This window comes from Callionymus lyra, chromosome 15 (genome assembly GCF_982586985.1).
Source record: "Callionymus lyra chromosome 15, fCalLyr1.hap1.1, whole genome shotgun sequence".
In the NCBI taxonomy this organism is placed as follows: domain Eukaryota; kingdom Metazoa; phylum Chordata; class Actinopteri; order Syngnathiformes; family Callionymidae; genus Callionymus; species Callionymus lyra.
The window spans coordinates 14403141-14416362 of record NC_141832.1 but is presented as its reverse complement, the minus strand read 5'-3'; the positions used below and the strand labels follow the sequence as shown (position 1 = coordinate 14416362).

Below are 13222 nucleotides of genomic sequence, written 5' to 3'. Positions count from 1 at the left end.
TTTAAATTATAATCTATATTTGTAAGTAACCCTTGTTTCACAGGCCAATGTGGTTAATAGTATTTATCCATCAACAAACAAACCCCAAAACAGATAAATATTGAATCTTTTTAGGACATTTTAAAATACACATTAAATAAAACAGCTTTCCCATTGATTAAAAATGTAAAACGATTCATCAGCTGCTTGGGGGAGGTCTGCGCCTTCCAAGCATTCCTAGTTTAGTTCATTTTTCCAACTTATACAAGTTAGAGGGAAATAAAATGAATGTTCCACGGCTAAAGAAAAGGTAACAAAAACAAACAAGAGGTATTCGTTTGTAATTTATTGGGTTTTTCGACAAAATAAAAGTGACAATTAAGTTCAATAAAACACAGACAACATTGGCTTTTATTAAAAGCACACGTCTGAATACAGAGAAGAACACAAACATACTTGACCCCCTGACCTAAACATTTTCTTGTAAATAGATAACTTGTAGTTTTAAGTATACGTCGCATATACATGCTATTGACAGTAATTACAACAAGAAAAAACAAAACAAATGAACAGTGGGTGGGATTATCGGGGTGTCTTCATAGTGTTAGCACGACAGTACAGTGAGAGTCACATCGGTGACCAGAGAAGCTTCTTTTTTTTTTTAGTGACATGTTCTACATCAAGAAACGAATTTCTGAGAAATGCCCGAAGAGCAAGTAAGAGGCGCTCTTGTTCCCCACTGTCACCGGAAAGCCTCGGACCCTCTATGGAATTTACAATCTTTCTGGGGCCGAAGTAAAGGAAAATAAAGAATACTGGACGTCGAACAGCACTGACGGCGTCACTCCATCTAGAACAGTGTTGACGTAGCAGGAGAGGTTACGATGCGTTCAAAGACACCGGGAGTCGTTGACGTTAGGAACATTAAACGTGATGATGGTTTGGAGACGCATCGACCAGCACAGAGAATGTTATATATTTGGCAACATTTCTTCAGCCAAAAACTGTAAACAAAAAAAAAGTGGAAATAAAATTGAAAACATTCCACCGTCACTGAACCCACCATGAAAACAATCCACGTTAGAAAGGCCTCAAGAATTTAAAATTGTCATAGTGTTGCTTTACGGAGCATATGTTGGTGACGATCGACTAGATACTCGTCCTCGATTACTGACTAGACGCGTGATTGGAATAGGTCGGCGCCGACGCTGTGGATATCTGGAGCACTTGGTTAACTTCTATTGGCCGCCTCCACCCGTGTGAGCCCGTCCGGCCTTAGAGGGCGACACATTTGTGCTTGTTCTTGTTCTTCTTGGGCGGAGGGCACAGGACGGCCCGGATGGCCTCGTCGAAGACAGTTTTAAGGCCGCGCTGAGTCAAGGCCGAGCATTCCAGGTACTTGAAAGCACCTGACGTAGGAGAGAAAATTAGTTTTTTTAAATGTTTGACATTGGGATAAACTTGGGAGGACATAAGGTTTTTTTCTTACTAATCTCTTTGGCCATGGACAGAGCTTGAGGATAAGTGATCGGCGCCAGTTTCTTCTCCCGCAGCTTCTCTTGCGTGTCCTTGTCTTCTCTCAAGTCCAACTTGGTGCCGACCAGAATGATGGGAGTGTTGGGACAGTGATGTCTCACCTCCGGGAACCACTGCAGGTCCATTAGAGATGCCATCGTTAATGTTTATCAGTCAAAAATAGACTATTATTAAAAAATAATTGTGTTGTAATGTTTTACAGTTATATATATATACATATATATATATATATATATATATATATATATATATCGATATAAAGACACTGAATATCAAACATTTATTTCTCTTTATAAGTAAGTAAGTAATATTTATTTATATAGCGCTTTTCCAGACCAGGGTCACAAAGCACTTTAACAATCAAAACAATACTCAAAAAAGTATATACTTTAAAGATCAAGATAATACTGAGAACAACACAGGAGATCCAGAAAATCAAGGAAAAGCCTGAACAAATAGAAACGTCTTAAGATGTTTCTTAAAGGAGTCAGTAGATCCATCAAGCGCAAAGAGAGAGAGAAGATCGTTCCAAAGCTTAGGAGCAACAGCCTGAAAAGATTTCTCTCCTCTGGTCCTGAACCGTGTTCAGGAACCATCAGTAGATTCTGATCCACAGACCTCAGAGCCCGAGCTGGGGTGTAAGGCTGGATCAGATCAGTGATGTAAGGAGGAGCCTGACCATGAATAGCTCTGAAAGTAAGAACCAGAATTTTAAAGTTGATCCTGAAAGAAACTGGAAGCCAGTGAAGAGTTTTAACGATCGGAGAAAATGTGAGTTCTTCTACTAGAGCGAGTCAGAATTCTCGCTGCAGAGTTCTGAATCAACTGCAGGCGAGACAGATCCTTCTTGTTAAGACATGAAAACAAACTGTTACAATAGTCCAGACGAGAAGAAACAAACGCATGGATTACAAGCTCCAGATCATGTTCCGACAACATTTTCCTAAGTTTAGTAATTATAATAACTGCTATGCTTTATATGCTTTATATGTGTAAACGTAACTACTTATGATCAGGGCTGAATAAAACTAAAAGTGTAAACGAGTGTAACGACCCATGTTCCACCAGATTCAGGGGCTCACCTTGGCACGGACGTTTTCGAAGGAGGCGGGACTCACGAGGGAGAAGCAGATGAGAAACACATCCTGTTCAGAAGAAACAATGCAATCAGAAACTGGGAATTATCGCTTCCCTTTGGCGACTGACGGGAACAAAGGTGTGGTCGTTCCACGCTCTTCCTGCCTCGCTGTTACCGATGGACCGGTTCAAAAATCATGATTAAATCAGTACATAGAGTCCCTGAAACAATATAAACTGATATACATTATGAAGAGCCTCACTAGGTTAGAGCGATGTGACGGCTAACTCAACATTTTATTTAATCCTTTTTTTTCATTAGAAACATTATGAAAAGATTAAGATCGAACAATATAACTTCCTTAACCCACAAAATACTTTTTTTTTTTTTAAATCACATCCCCCTGATTTCATTCTTGTAAGGACATTTTCTTAGTCCAATTAGAGCAGACCTGGGCACAGTCATGTAGAAAGTAAAAATTAAAATTCGTATTTATTCATTTTATTTATAACTAGTCTGAAATATAACTATTGGGTTTTTGTTTCATGACTTTTGTCGTCTGCCCAAGTCCAAGTGTTTAGTGTCCCTCAGAATAAGAAAAAGTGCCATAAAATAATTATTATATTATTAGTTAAGCAAATTAAGCTTGATTTTATAACCTTATTCGATACTTGATTATTTTTTCCACAACATCCATTTTCACTGACCTTGAACTTCAACAAAGAAAAAGATATTGGATCATAATTTGCCATCATGTCTCTGTAACTTCCTTCCCCCCCCCATCCACCATTTTAAGAGACGTTTAATTTATCCTTTTGTTTGACGGTCCCTCACCAACATCAGATAATTTAATGTGGTCCCTTAATAATTCATCTGTCCCTGGCCAAGACAAAAGTACTTAAAACACAACATGTATGATCCAGACTTCTTGAAGACTTTTTAATATGGACTTTTTTTTTCTGTACCGTCTGTGGGTAAGAGAGTGGGCGGAGCCTGTCGTAGTCCTCCTGTCCCGCCGTGTCCCACAGACCCAGGTTCACCGGCTTCCCGTCCACCATCACATTGGCCGAGTAGTTGTCGAACCTGACGGGAGGAGAAATGGTTAAAACCGAGCCGGATTAACATCAAGTCGAGCTTCGGATCAAATAGACCACATTCTTAGAAAAAAAATCACACTTTTTAAGACACAACGATTTAACCTCAATCTAGAGGAAAATGGTCAAAAAATCCAGCTGCTCGTACTCACACTGTCGGGATGTATTCTCCAGGAAAGGCATTGGTGGTGTAGCTGATGAGCAGGCAGGTTTTACCCACAGCTCTGGAGGAGAAAGATAAAAAAAAAAAGCATGAACACTCGTCCTCACTTAAAGGAAGAGGACAAAGATGGAAATGGCTTAAGTGAGGAAACACGGGGCCCTTGAGAGCAACAGATAACTTCTTATGTTTAGATCAACCGTCTCGAGGGTTTCATCTGTTTTTTCGCAAAAGATCTCCTGACGTCTTCTTCTCGTTGCTCCAACAAATAAAAAAAAAACTCCTTTTTTAACTCGCCAAGTTGAGCTCAGCGCTCACAGAAGTAATGAGGCAGATGACATGGAAAGTGTGTCAAATGTAGGGCGGGAGAGCGAGTTATGAATCTGGGAAGAGTTTACGATAAAAACTCTTCCCTTCCCCGTCGGTCATTTGATGGGGAGCCACACCTGGACTTCTTACACAGCTGCCGCTTATTGTTTAAGATGACATTAAAGATCAATCTACTCATTATGATGAACAAATACTTTTTAGGGGGTATCTTTTTCATTTTAAAACTATATTAATTATATATAAAATGAAACAAGTCGGTTCAGACATATATACTTTAAATACTCACTCGAAACAAACCTGTTGCCTCAAAACTACTTTTTCATAATGTAAAGAAAAACATTTTATTCAGCTGTAGCAAAGTGACAAACATAATACTGTGAAGGATTTACAACAAATATATATATATCATGATTATCCAAGTAATTGTCAAGCAACTAAAATAAAAAGTAGCATTGCATTTTCATTTATTCAGCCAAGAACAACTTAAAAATGAGATATAAAGATAGAACGTACTGTATTAACCCCTTGTAGGATTGTCAAAAGTATTTAAAAACACGAAATCTATTTTTTTTGGACTACCTCAGACACTGAAACCTGTTAAGTTGCAGTATCTTTTTGCACAAATGTTTTTCTTTTTTATCATAAACATTTAATGAGTGGTTCTGTTAAAAGTTTCTTAAATAATATAAATATTTATCTTAAATTTGGTGGTCCCCCCCCCCCTTGCGGTTTGGAAAATGGTATCAAAACATCCAACATTTTCTGGAGTATCCGTATCGTGATAACCCTAATCCCCAAACTTGGAAGTGAGTCCTTTGACAATTTATAATTCCAGATTCAGCACAGCAGCCGACAGAAGAGGGGAAAAGATAAATAAATGAATTTTGATTTCAAAGTGTTTGGGAATACGCAAACATTTGTAAAAGATCTCATGAATTTATTCACTCAAGCCATTTCCCCCGGGCCACCAAACTCCTGACTTTTTTATACTGCAGATTAAACCATAAATCTGGCCTTGGAATGTCTTGTGTGCACGGAGGTTAAACAGAAACAACACAGTCGGTTCATACCGAAATAAATTGTGATGTGCATTTATAAAAAATGTTATTAAGTATATTTCAGTGTCGAGTTTTCCTATTCATCAGCCTGCAAAACACAATAATAGCCAGTCTTTCAGTCACCATCGGATTGTTTGAGTGACTAATCCGATGTGAACACATGACTAGAAGAAGCCGCAGAAAGGCTTGAACAATACTTTAATACAGGTCTGTTATGGAAGAGTCTGGCCGGACAAACCAGAGATGAAATGACAAAGGAGGCTCCATGAGTGACTCTGCTGCTGTGGTATCTACCACACCCTGAAGTTACCACTGTGTTTACACCTCCCACTTATTATTACACAGGCTTCTCACATTCCTTGCACCTTTGGGCAGCTGGTGAAATGGTCTTTAAAGACTATTTGACCAGGAAGAAAAACAAGATAAAAGCACGGATTTTAGTGCAAACGTGAGGGATTTTAAAGTGGGTTTGTTTAACAAGAAAGAAATGCAAGATGGGGCCAGTGAGCCACCCCAAGATTATAGACAACATAATGTTGCGTATATGGTATTTTTAAGTCAAATAAAGGTTAAATATATTAAGATTATTTGGATGTTTGTTGTCAAAGTTAAGACAAAAAATAATAAATAAGCGAGTCATACAGTGAATAATCTGATTCAAACAAGTGTCCACTTCTCTTAAGACTTGTTTTAAATTATTGACACGAATGTATAAAGATTAAGAGTATATTTAAAGTCCACTCACCCGTCCCCGACAACCACACACTTTATGGCCTGCATTGCGCCGGAGTGTTAGGTTAGCTCCAGCAGCCAAAGCTAGCTCGATGCTAGCCCTCGACTCGGTCTCTTTGTCCGGGGGGTTCACTCGCTTCGGAAGCCTTCGAGAAGCGTCTCAGACGTGGCGGCAGAGCTCCGGGTCAAGTGGGGGAACCTGGTGGAGAAGTCGCAGCAACTTTGTGAGTAACTTTGAGGCGAGTTTAGACGGTAAATCCCCGGCTACATTCCCATGCTTTCCACCGGCGATTCTGGAAGCTACGAAGCAAAACAGCGGCCACCACCCATAAGAGAGAAGAATGGAGCTCACTACCGCCGCCGCATGGTGCATCCGGTGTAACTGCACACGCCCACGCGTCCTCCTCCTGACAATGATGTGATTTTTATCTACTCGTCATCCTGTTTTACCTCTTCTGAAAACTATTATAATTACATGAACCTTCACTCACAGTTCCCTGTTGCAGAACTAGTTTTATTTTATGACGTTTTTCTATGTGTAAATGATCAAAAGCTCCCAAAAGTTACATATTTTAATAAATACATGAATGAAGTTCCTTATTTTAAACATATAATACACTTTAAAAACAAAACTAGTTTTATTTTATGACGTTTTTTTTATGTGTAAATGATCAAAAGCTCCCATAAAGTTACATATTTTAATAAATACATGAATGAAGTTCCTTATTTTAAACATATAATACACTTTAAAACAAAACTAGTTTTATTTTATGACGTTTTTTTATGTGTAAATGATCAAAAGCTCCCAAAAAGTTACATATTTTAATAAATACATGAATGAAGTTCCTTATTTTAAACATATAATACACTTTAAAAACAAAACTAGTTTTTATTTTATAACGTTTTTTTATGTGTAAATGATCAAAAGCTCCCAAAAAGTTACATATTTTAATAAATACATGAATGAAGTTCCTTATTTTAAACATTTAATACACTTTAAAAACAAAACTAGTTTTATTTTATGACGTTTTTTTATGTGTAAATGATCAAAAGCTCCCAAAAAGTTACTTATTTTAATAAATAAATGAATGAAATTCCTTATTTTAAACATTTAATACACTTTAAAAACAAAACTAGTTTTATTTTATGACGTTTTTTTATGTGTAAATGATCAAAAGCTCCCAAAAAGTTACTTATTTTAATAAATAAATGAATGAAATTCCTTATTTTAAACATTTAATACACTTTAAAAACAAAACTAGTTTTATTTTATGACATTTTTTTATGTGTAAATGATCAAAAGCTCCCAAAAAGTTACATATTTTAATAAATACACGAATGAAGTTCCTTATTTTAAACATATAATACACTTTAAAAACAAAACTAGTTTTATTTTATGACTTTTTCTTATGTGTAAATGATCAAAAGCTCCCAAAAAGTTACTTATTTTAATAAATAAATGAATGAAATTCCTTATTTTAAACATTTAATACACTTTAAAAACAAAACTAGTTTTATTTTATGACGTTTTTTTATGTGTAAATGATCAAAACCTCCCAAAATGTTACATATTTTAATGAATACACGAATGAAGTTCCTTATTTTAAACATATAATACACTTTAAAAACAAAACTAGTTTTATTTTATGACGTTTTTATATGTGTAAATGATCAAAAGTTCCCAAAAAGCTACATATTTTAATAAATACATGAATGAAGTTCCTTATTTTAAACATTTAATACACTTTAAAAACCAAACTAGTTTTATTTTATGACGTTTTTTTATGTGTAAATGATCAAATCACGTGAAACAACGTTCAAAACCTCCAGAAAAGTTACATATTTTAATAAATATATGAATGAAGTTCCTTATTTTAAACATATAATACACTTTAAAAACAAAACTAGTTTTATTTTATAACGTTTTTTATGTGTAAATGATCAAAAGCCCCCAAAAAGTTACATATTTTAATAAATACACGAATGAAGTTCCTTATTTTAAACATATAATACACTTTAAAAACAAAACTAGTTTTATTTTATGACGTTTTTATATGTGTAAATGATCAAAAGTTCCCAAAAAGTTACATATTTTAATAAATACATGAATGAAGTTCCTTATTTTAAACATATAATACACTTTAAAAACAAAACTAGTTTTATTTTATAACGTTTTTTAATGTGTAAATGATCAAAAGCTCCCAAAAAGTTACATATTTTAATAAATACATGAATGAAGTTCCTTATTTTAAACGTAGAATACACTTTAATAACAAACAACAACAAAAAATACAAACAATAAAGTAGTGTTTGAATGAATGTTAACATTACTTAATATTTATTTCCAATATACCCACTTTTCACACAATCTCTTTTATTAGAGAGATTGTATTTAAAACAAAAATAGTTTTAAATAATTTGGGACTAGCATTAAAGCCAAACTTGACTCTCATTGTCACTTTTGCAAAATTCCCCTTGATGACACAAAGCCCTGGAACATGTAGACATGTAAACAAGTGTACAACTCAATGTAGCAGACACACACGAAGTATAATCATAATAATTATTATTATAATTATAATAATTGAGTGAATGAGGCTGGCGTCAACTGCCGTTAGGTTACTTCATACAAAAATATAATGCCTGAATGAATTGTAACAATTCTTATGTACGTGTATGATTGTTTGATGGTTTTCTATTTATTTATCATTAATTGATTAATAATGGTGCATAATTTATTTTAATGTATTCTAATTATTATTATTTATTTATTTATTGTGTTTATTATTATTATTTTGTTATTATTATTATCCAGTATGCGAACTGTATTTTATATATTTAGTTTAAATTGATTTATATTTATTTGTATGTTTAATCTCTTTTGGAAACTGGAAGAATAAAAGCATATCATATAAATAATAACAATATTAATAATAATTAAGCGATAATAATAAAAAATAGAAACAATAATTATAAGGATCACTATAATTATAATGATAATCATAATAACAAGTTTTTGATTCGGATTCTGGTAGGAAAAAAAATCTTAATCAGAAATGTTATTGAACTTATTTAGTTGTGGAAATTAAATAAAAAATGCTATTTAATTAAGCCAAACCATTTATTTTTACAGTATATATATATATTATAAAAACAAATATATATATATAGTCATCGGCAGGAGTGATTGCAAAGGATGAAACGAAATTTTTATATTTATTTTATACACACTTTTTCTTTGATCTATGTTCTTTATCTTTAGACTTAGATTGTATCATCTTGTTCTTTCTCTTTACTTCTCTTTGTTCTTGTTCATATTTTATTTGTATTTATTTTTTATGAAAAATTGCTGTTTTGCTGTGGCTAATTGGAAAAAAACAATCAAGTTCTACCTACCTACCTATATATGAAACATTAACGTAAAATGACATATGAATACTTAACACAAATAAACAATATAATATTAGAAACAAGGTATTTTAAACAATACTATTAAATAATATCTTAAAAATAAATCAGTAGTACAATTAAAATCCATCCAAAAACGAAGTTTCGCCCTCTAGCGGCAGTTCTAGTCACTACTCACGGCCCTTTATACTCTTAACAACTTCCGTGTGTCACACTTTAATCCGTCCGCCCCGCAAACACACACAGTACCATAACAGGCAACAGTAAACGGCAGCCGTGTCAGGGTGGAGCACCTCTGTCAACACTCAACTCAACCGTTTCCGCCACCTCTCGTAAAAACAACTGTTCGTCCTCCGCGACATGACCCGGGGAACGTCTCGCCCTCCATCCGCGGCTTGTCGGCGCCTCCAGTGAAGTATCGTCCGGAGCAGACGCGTCTTGATGGCCGGCCTGTCTCACTTGGTGCTCCGGTTTTCGGGCTCCGCTAGTCGCACGTACGGGGTCTTCTCCAAAGGTTTGACCAGGACGTTGTTGATATTTTTCGATCTCGCCTGGAGACTAAGAATCCGCTTCCCCTACCTGTACCTGGTGGCCTCCATGATGTTTAATGTTCGCCTGCAGGTAAACAAACCTTGTTGTGTCGACGGTTGAACTGACAGATGACGCTTCCTCCACAGGATTCTACATTTTCAGCATAATTACGAGAAAGATTAAAACGAAACATTTATTTGTTTAACATAACATTTTACCACTTCATCAAGAGTAAACCTTTCTGTCGCTAAGAAGTTTTAAAAAAAAATCGATATCAGTATATTGTTTTATTAGGCCCCAATAGTACAACCTTTTCCGGATTAATAAAATATGTTGTCAACAAAGTTTTTGGTTAACAAATAATGTTTTTTTTTTTACTTTAAGTTCCTTATTTAGTTAAAACTGTTAAGATTATGATTGTGTACTGGCAAGAATCTGACTTCTGATATCACTTTTCATTTGCTGTGAAAGGAAAACTATGCTGGAGTCGACTGGACTGTATCCTCTCGTCCTCAGTCATACTCTAGTAACGAGGACATATCTGTGGTATTGTCGAGTACTTGACTCCGGTGTTGCCGAATTTTCAGACCACATTACCCTTGACGAAGTCTTAACTGCTTTCATTTGCTGTGAAACAAAACTATGCTGGAGTCGACTGGACTGTATCCTCTCGTCCTCAGTCATACTCTAGTAACGAGGACATATCTGTAGTATTGTCGAGTACTTGACTCTGGTGTTGCCGAATTTTCAGACCACATGACCCTTGACGAAGTCTTAACTGCTTTCATTTGCTGTGAAACAAAACTATGCCCGAGTCGACTGGACTGTATACTCTCGTCCTCAGTCATACTCTAGTTACGAGGACATATCTGTACTATTGTCGAGTACTTGACTCTGGTGTTGCAGAATTTATGGACCACGTTACTCTTGACAAAGTCGTTACTGCTTTCATTTGTTGTGAAACGAAAACATGCTGGTGTTGACTGGGCTGTATCCTCTGGTCCTCAGTCGTATTGTAGTAACAAGTTTACAGGTATATCTGTAGTATTGTCCAGTGCTTGACTCTAGTGTTGCAGATTTTACAGACCACATGACCTTTGATTAAGTTGTAACTGCTTACATTTGCTTTGAAACCAAATATGCTGGAGCTGACCGGACTGTATCCTCTCGTCCTCAGATATACTGTAGTAACGAGGACATATCTGTAGTATTGTCGAGTACTTGACTCTGGTTTTTGCCGAATTTATGGACCACGTTACTCTTGACAAAGTCATAACTGCTTTTATTTGCTGTGAAACAAAAATATGCGGGAGTCGACTGGACTGTATCCTCTCGTCCTCAGTCATACTCTAGTAACGAGGCCATATCTGTAGTATTGTCGAGTACTTGACTCTGGTGTTGCCGAATTTTCAGACCACATGACCCTTGACGAAGTCTTAACTGCTTTCATTTGCTGTGAAACAAAACTATGCCCGAGTCGACTGGACTGTATACTCTCGTCCTCAGTCATACTCTAGTTACGAGGACATATCTGTAGTATTGTCGAGTACTTGACTCTGGTGTTGCAGAATTTATGGACCACGTTACTCTTGACAAAGTCGTTACTGCTTTCATTTGTTGTGAAACGAAAACATGCTGGTGTTGACTGGGCTGTATCCTCTGGTCCTCAGTCGTATTGTAGTAACACGTTTACAGGTATATCTGTAGTATTGTCCAGTGCTTGACTCTAGTGTTGCAGAATTTACGGACCACATGACCTTTGATGAAGTTGTAACTGCTTACATTTGCTTTGAAACCAAAATATGCTGGAGCTGACTGGACTGTATCCTCTCGTCCTCAGATATACTGTAGTAACGAGGACATATCTGTAGTATTGTCGAGTACTTGACTCTGGTTTTTGCCGAATTTTTGGACCACGTTACTCTTGACGAAGTCGTAACTGCTTTCATTTGCTGTGAAACAAAAATATGCTGGAGTCAACTGTGTCCTCTCGTCCTCAGTCATCTCCAGGAGTGATGGCAAAGGATGAAACTACTCCAGTAAAAAAAAAAAGAAATAATTATTATTATTTTATACACACTTTTTTAAGCTAAAAAACATTTAATAAATATGATGCATTAAGTATGATTTGAAAGAAAAATGTATTGATATTTTCTCACACCCTTGATTCATTATTCATGCATTGTTATTACATTAAAACTACTATTATATATATACTACACTTTTAAGATCTTCTGATAATCTGGGTTAATAAAATCGATATGATAATAAATATCCAATAAAATATATATTATTATTAAACTGAAATTTGGACCAAATAAACATACAAATAAACGCTTTATAAAAATGATCTGGTTAAGAAGTTTTACTAAATATCACGTGATATTTGCATTAATTCTGCTATATTTGTGTGGCTTTCATCAGGTCAAAGATCATGTTGAAACTAATCATTTAATTTAATTTTAATTATCCATCACTAGTATTTGATGAAGGGTTTTTGTCGTCCACTTTTGTTGGGAGAATTTAATGTCCCTCAAAAACATTTAAGTGAATATAAAAACATATTTGGGACACGTTTAACTTGATTTAAATGACTTTATTTTTATATTCGTCACCACTTCATCGTTGCTTGACGAGCCCTCGCCGTAGCGCGAGTAAAAATGTTTCGTGTTTTTCGGGGTTCGAGACTTTTATCTTGAAGAATCGAGGGGTTCTACGTGTTCTAACGGTGGTTTCTTCCGTCCACAGGTCCACATTGAAATCCACTGAGTCATGCGGCCAAAAGCAGCTCCGTCATGTTTACACGGCCTGGAAGATGGATGGATGGCTCAGCACGGAGGAGAGGAACTCCGTGACCTCACACAACATGAAGAAGAACGGAGGTCGAGCGACTGTTTTCGCTCACCACGGACGACACTGAGCTCGCGGAGATATCTGACGCCGTGGAGCCCGGAGAAACATTTGGAAACGTCTCACTAAAAAAAAAAAAAAAAAGTGTCTTTTTTTCACTTTTTCCACAAACGTGACCCACTGACGCACGTCTTTTCGGATGCCATCGTTATACTTTGTGACGGGGAGGGGGGGGGGAATCATATTGTACATTTGCTCATCTGTGGTACTGGAATTGTTACTTTATTTTAAACCAAACATAACTTGAAGATGATTTTTTTTTTTTTTTTGTAGCTGCTTTTTTAAAAAAATCTTGATTTCTGTGATCAAAAGCTTCGGTGGGAATTTTTTGCACTCAGCAGTTTGATGATGATCACCGAACTTGCAGAATAAATCCATATTTAAATCCATACTTTTGGCAGCATTT

At 35.6% G+C, this 13222-nt stretch overlaps 2 protein-coding genes across 2 annotated transcripts; one reads left to right on the top strand and one right to left on the bottom strand.

Moving 5' to 3' along the window:
• Positions 1-310: 310 nt before the first annotated feature.
• On the bottom strand, positions 311-6291 carry LOC148065033 (ras-related C3 botulinum toxin substrate 1-like). The gene is made up of 6 exons (XM_087810138.1): positions 5981-6291; positions 3840-3911; positions 3559-3676; positions 2598-2660; positions 1469-1628; positions 311-1388 (listed from the first exon to the last, which is right to left on the bottom strand). Exons 1-6 carry the CDS (start codon positions 6013-6015, stop codon positions 1255-1257), a joined length of 582 nt encoding a protein of 193 aa, XP_087666264.1. The 5' UTR covers positions 6016-6291; the 3' UTR covers positions 311-1254.
• A 3330-nt stretch (positions 6292-9621) lies between these two features.
• On the top strand, positions 9622-13207 carry smim10l3 (small integral membrane protein 10 like 3). Its single transcript, XM_087809227.1, has 2 exons — positions 9622-9996; positions 12655-13207. Exons 1-2 carry the CDS (start codon positions 9817-9819, stop codon positions 12673-12675), a joined length of 201 nt encoding a protein of 66 aa, XP_087665353.1. The 5' UTR covers positions 9622-9816; the 3' UTR covers positions 12676-13207.
• Positions 13208-13222: the final 15 nt, after the last annotated feature.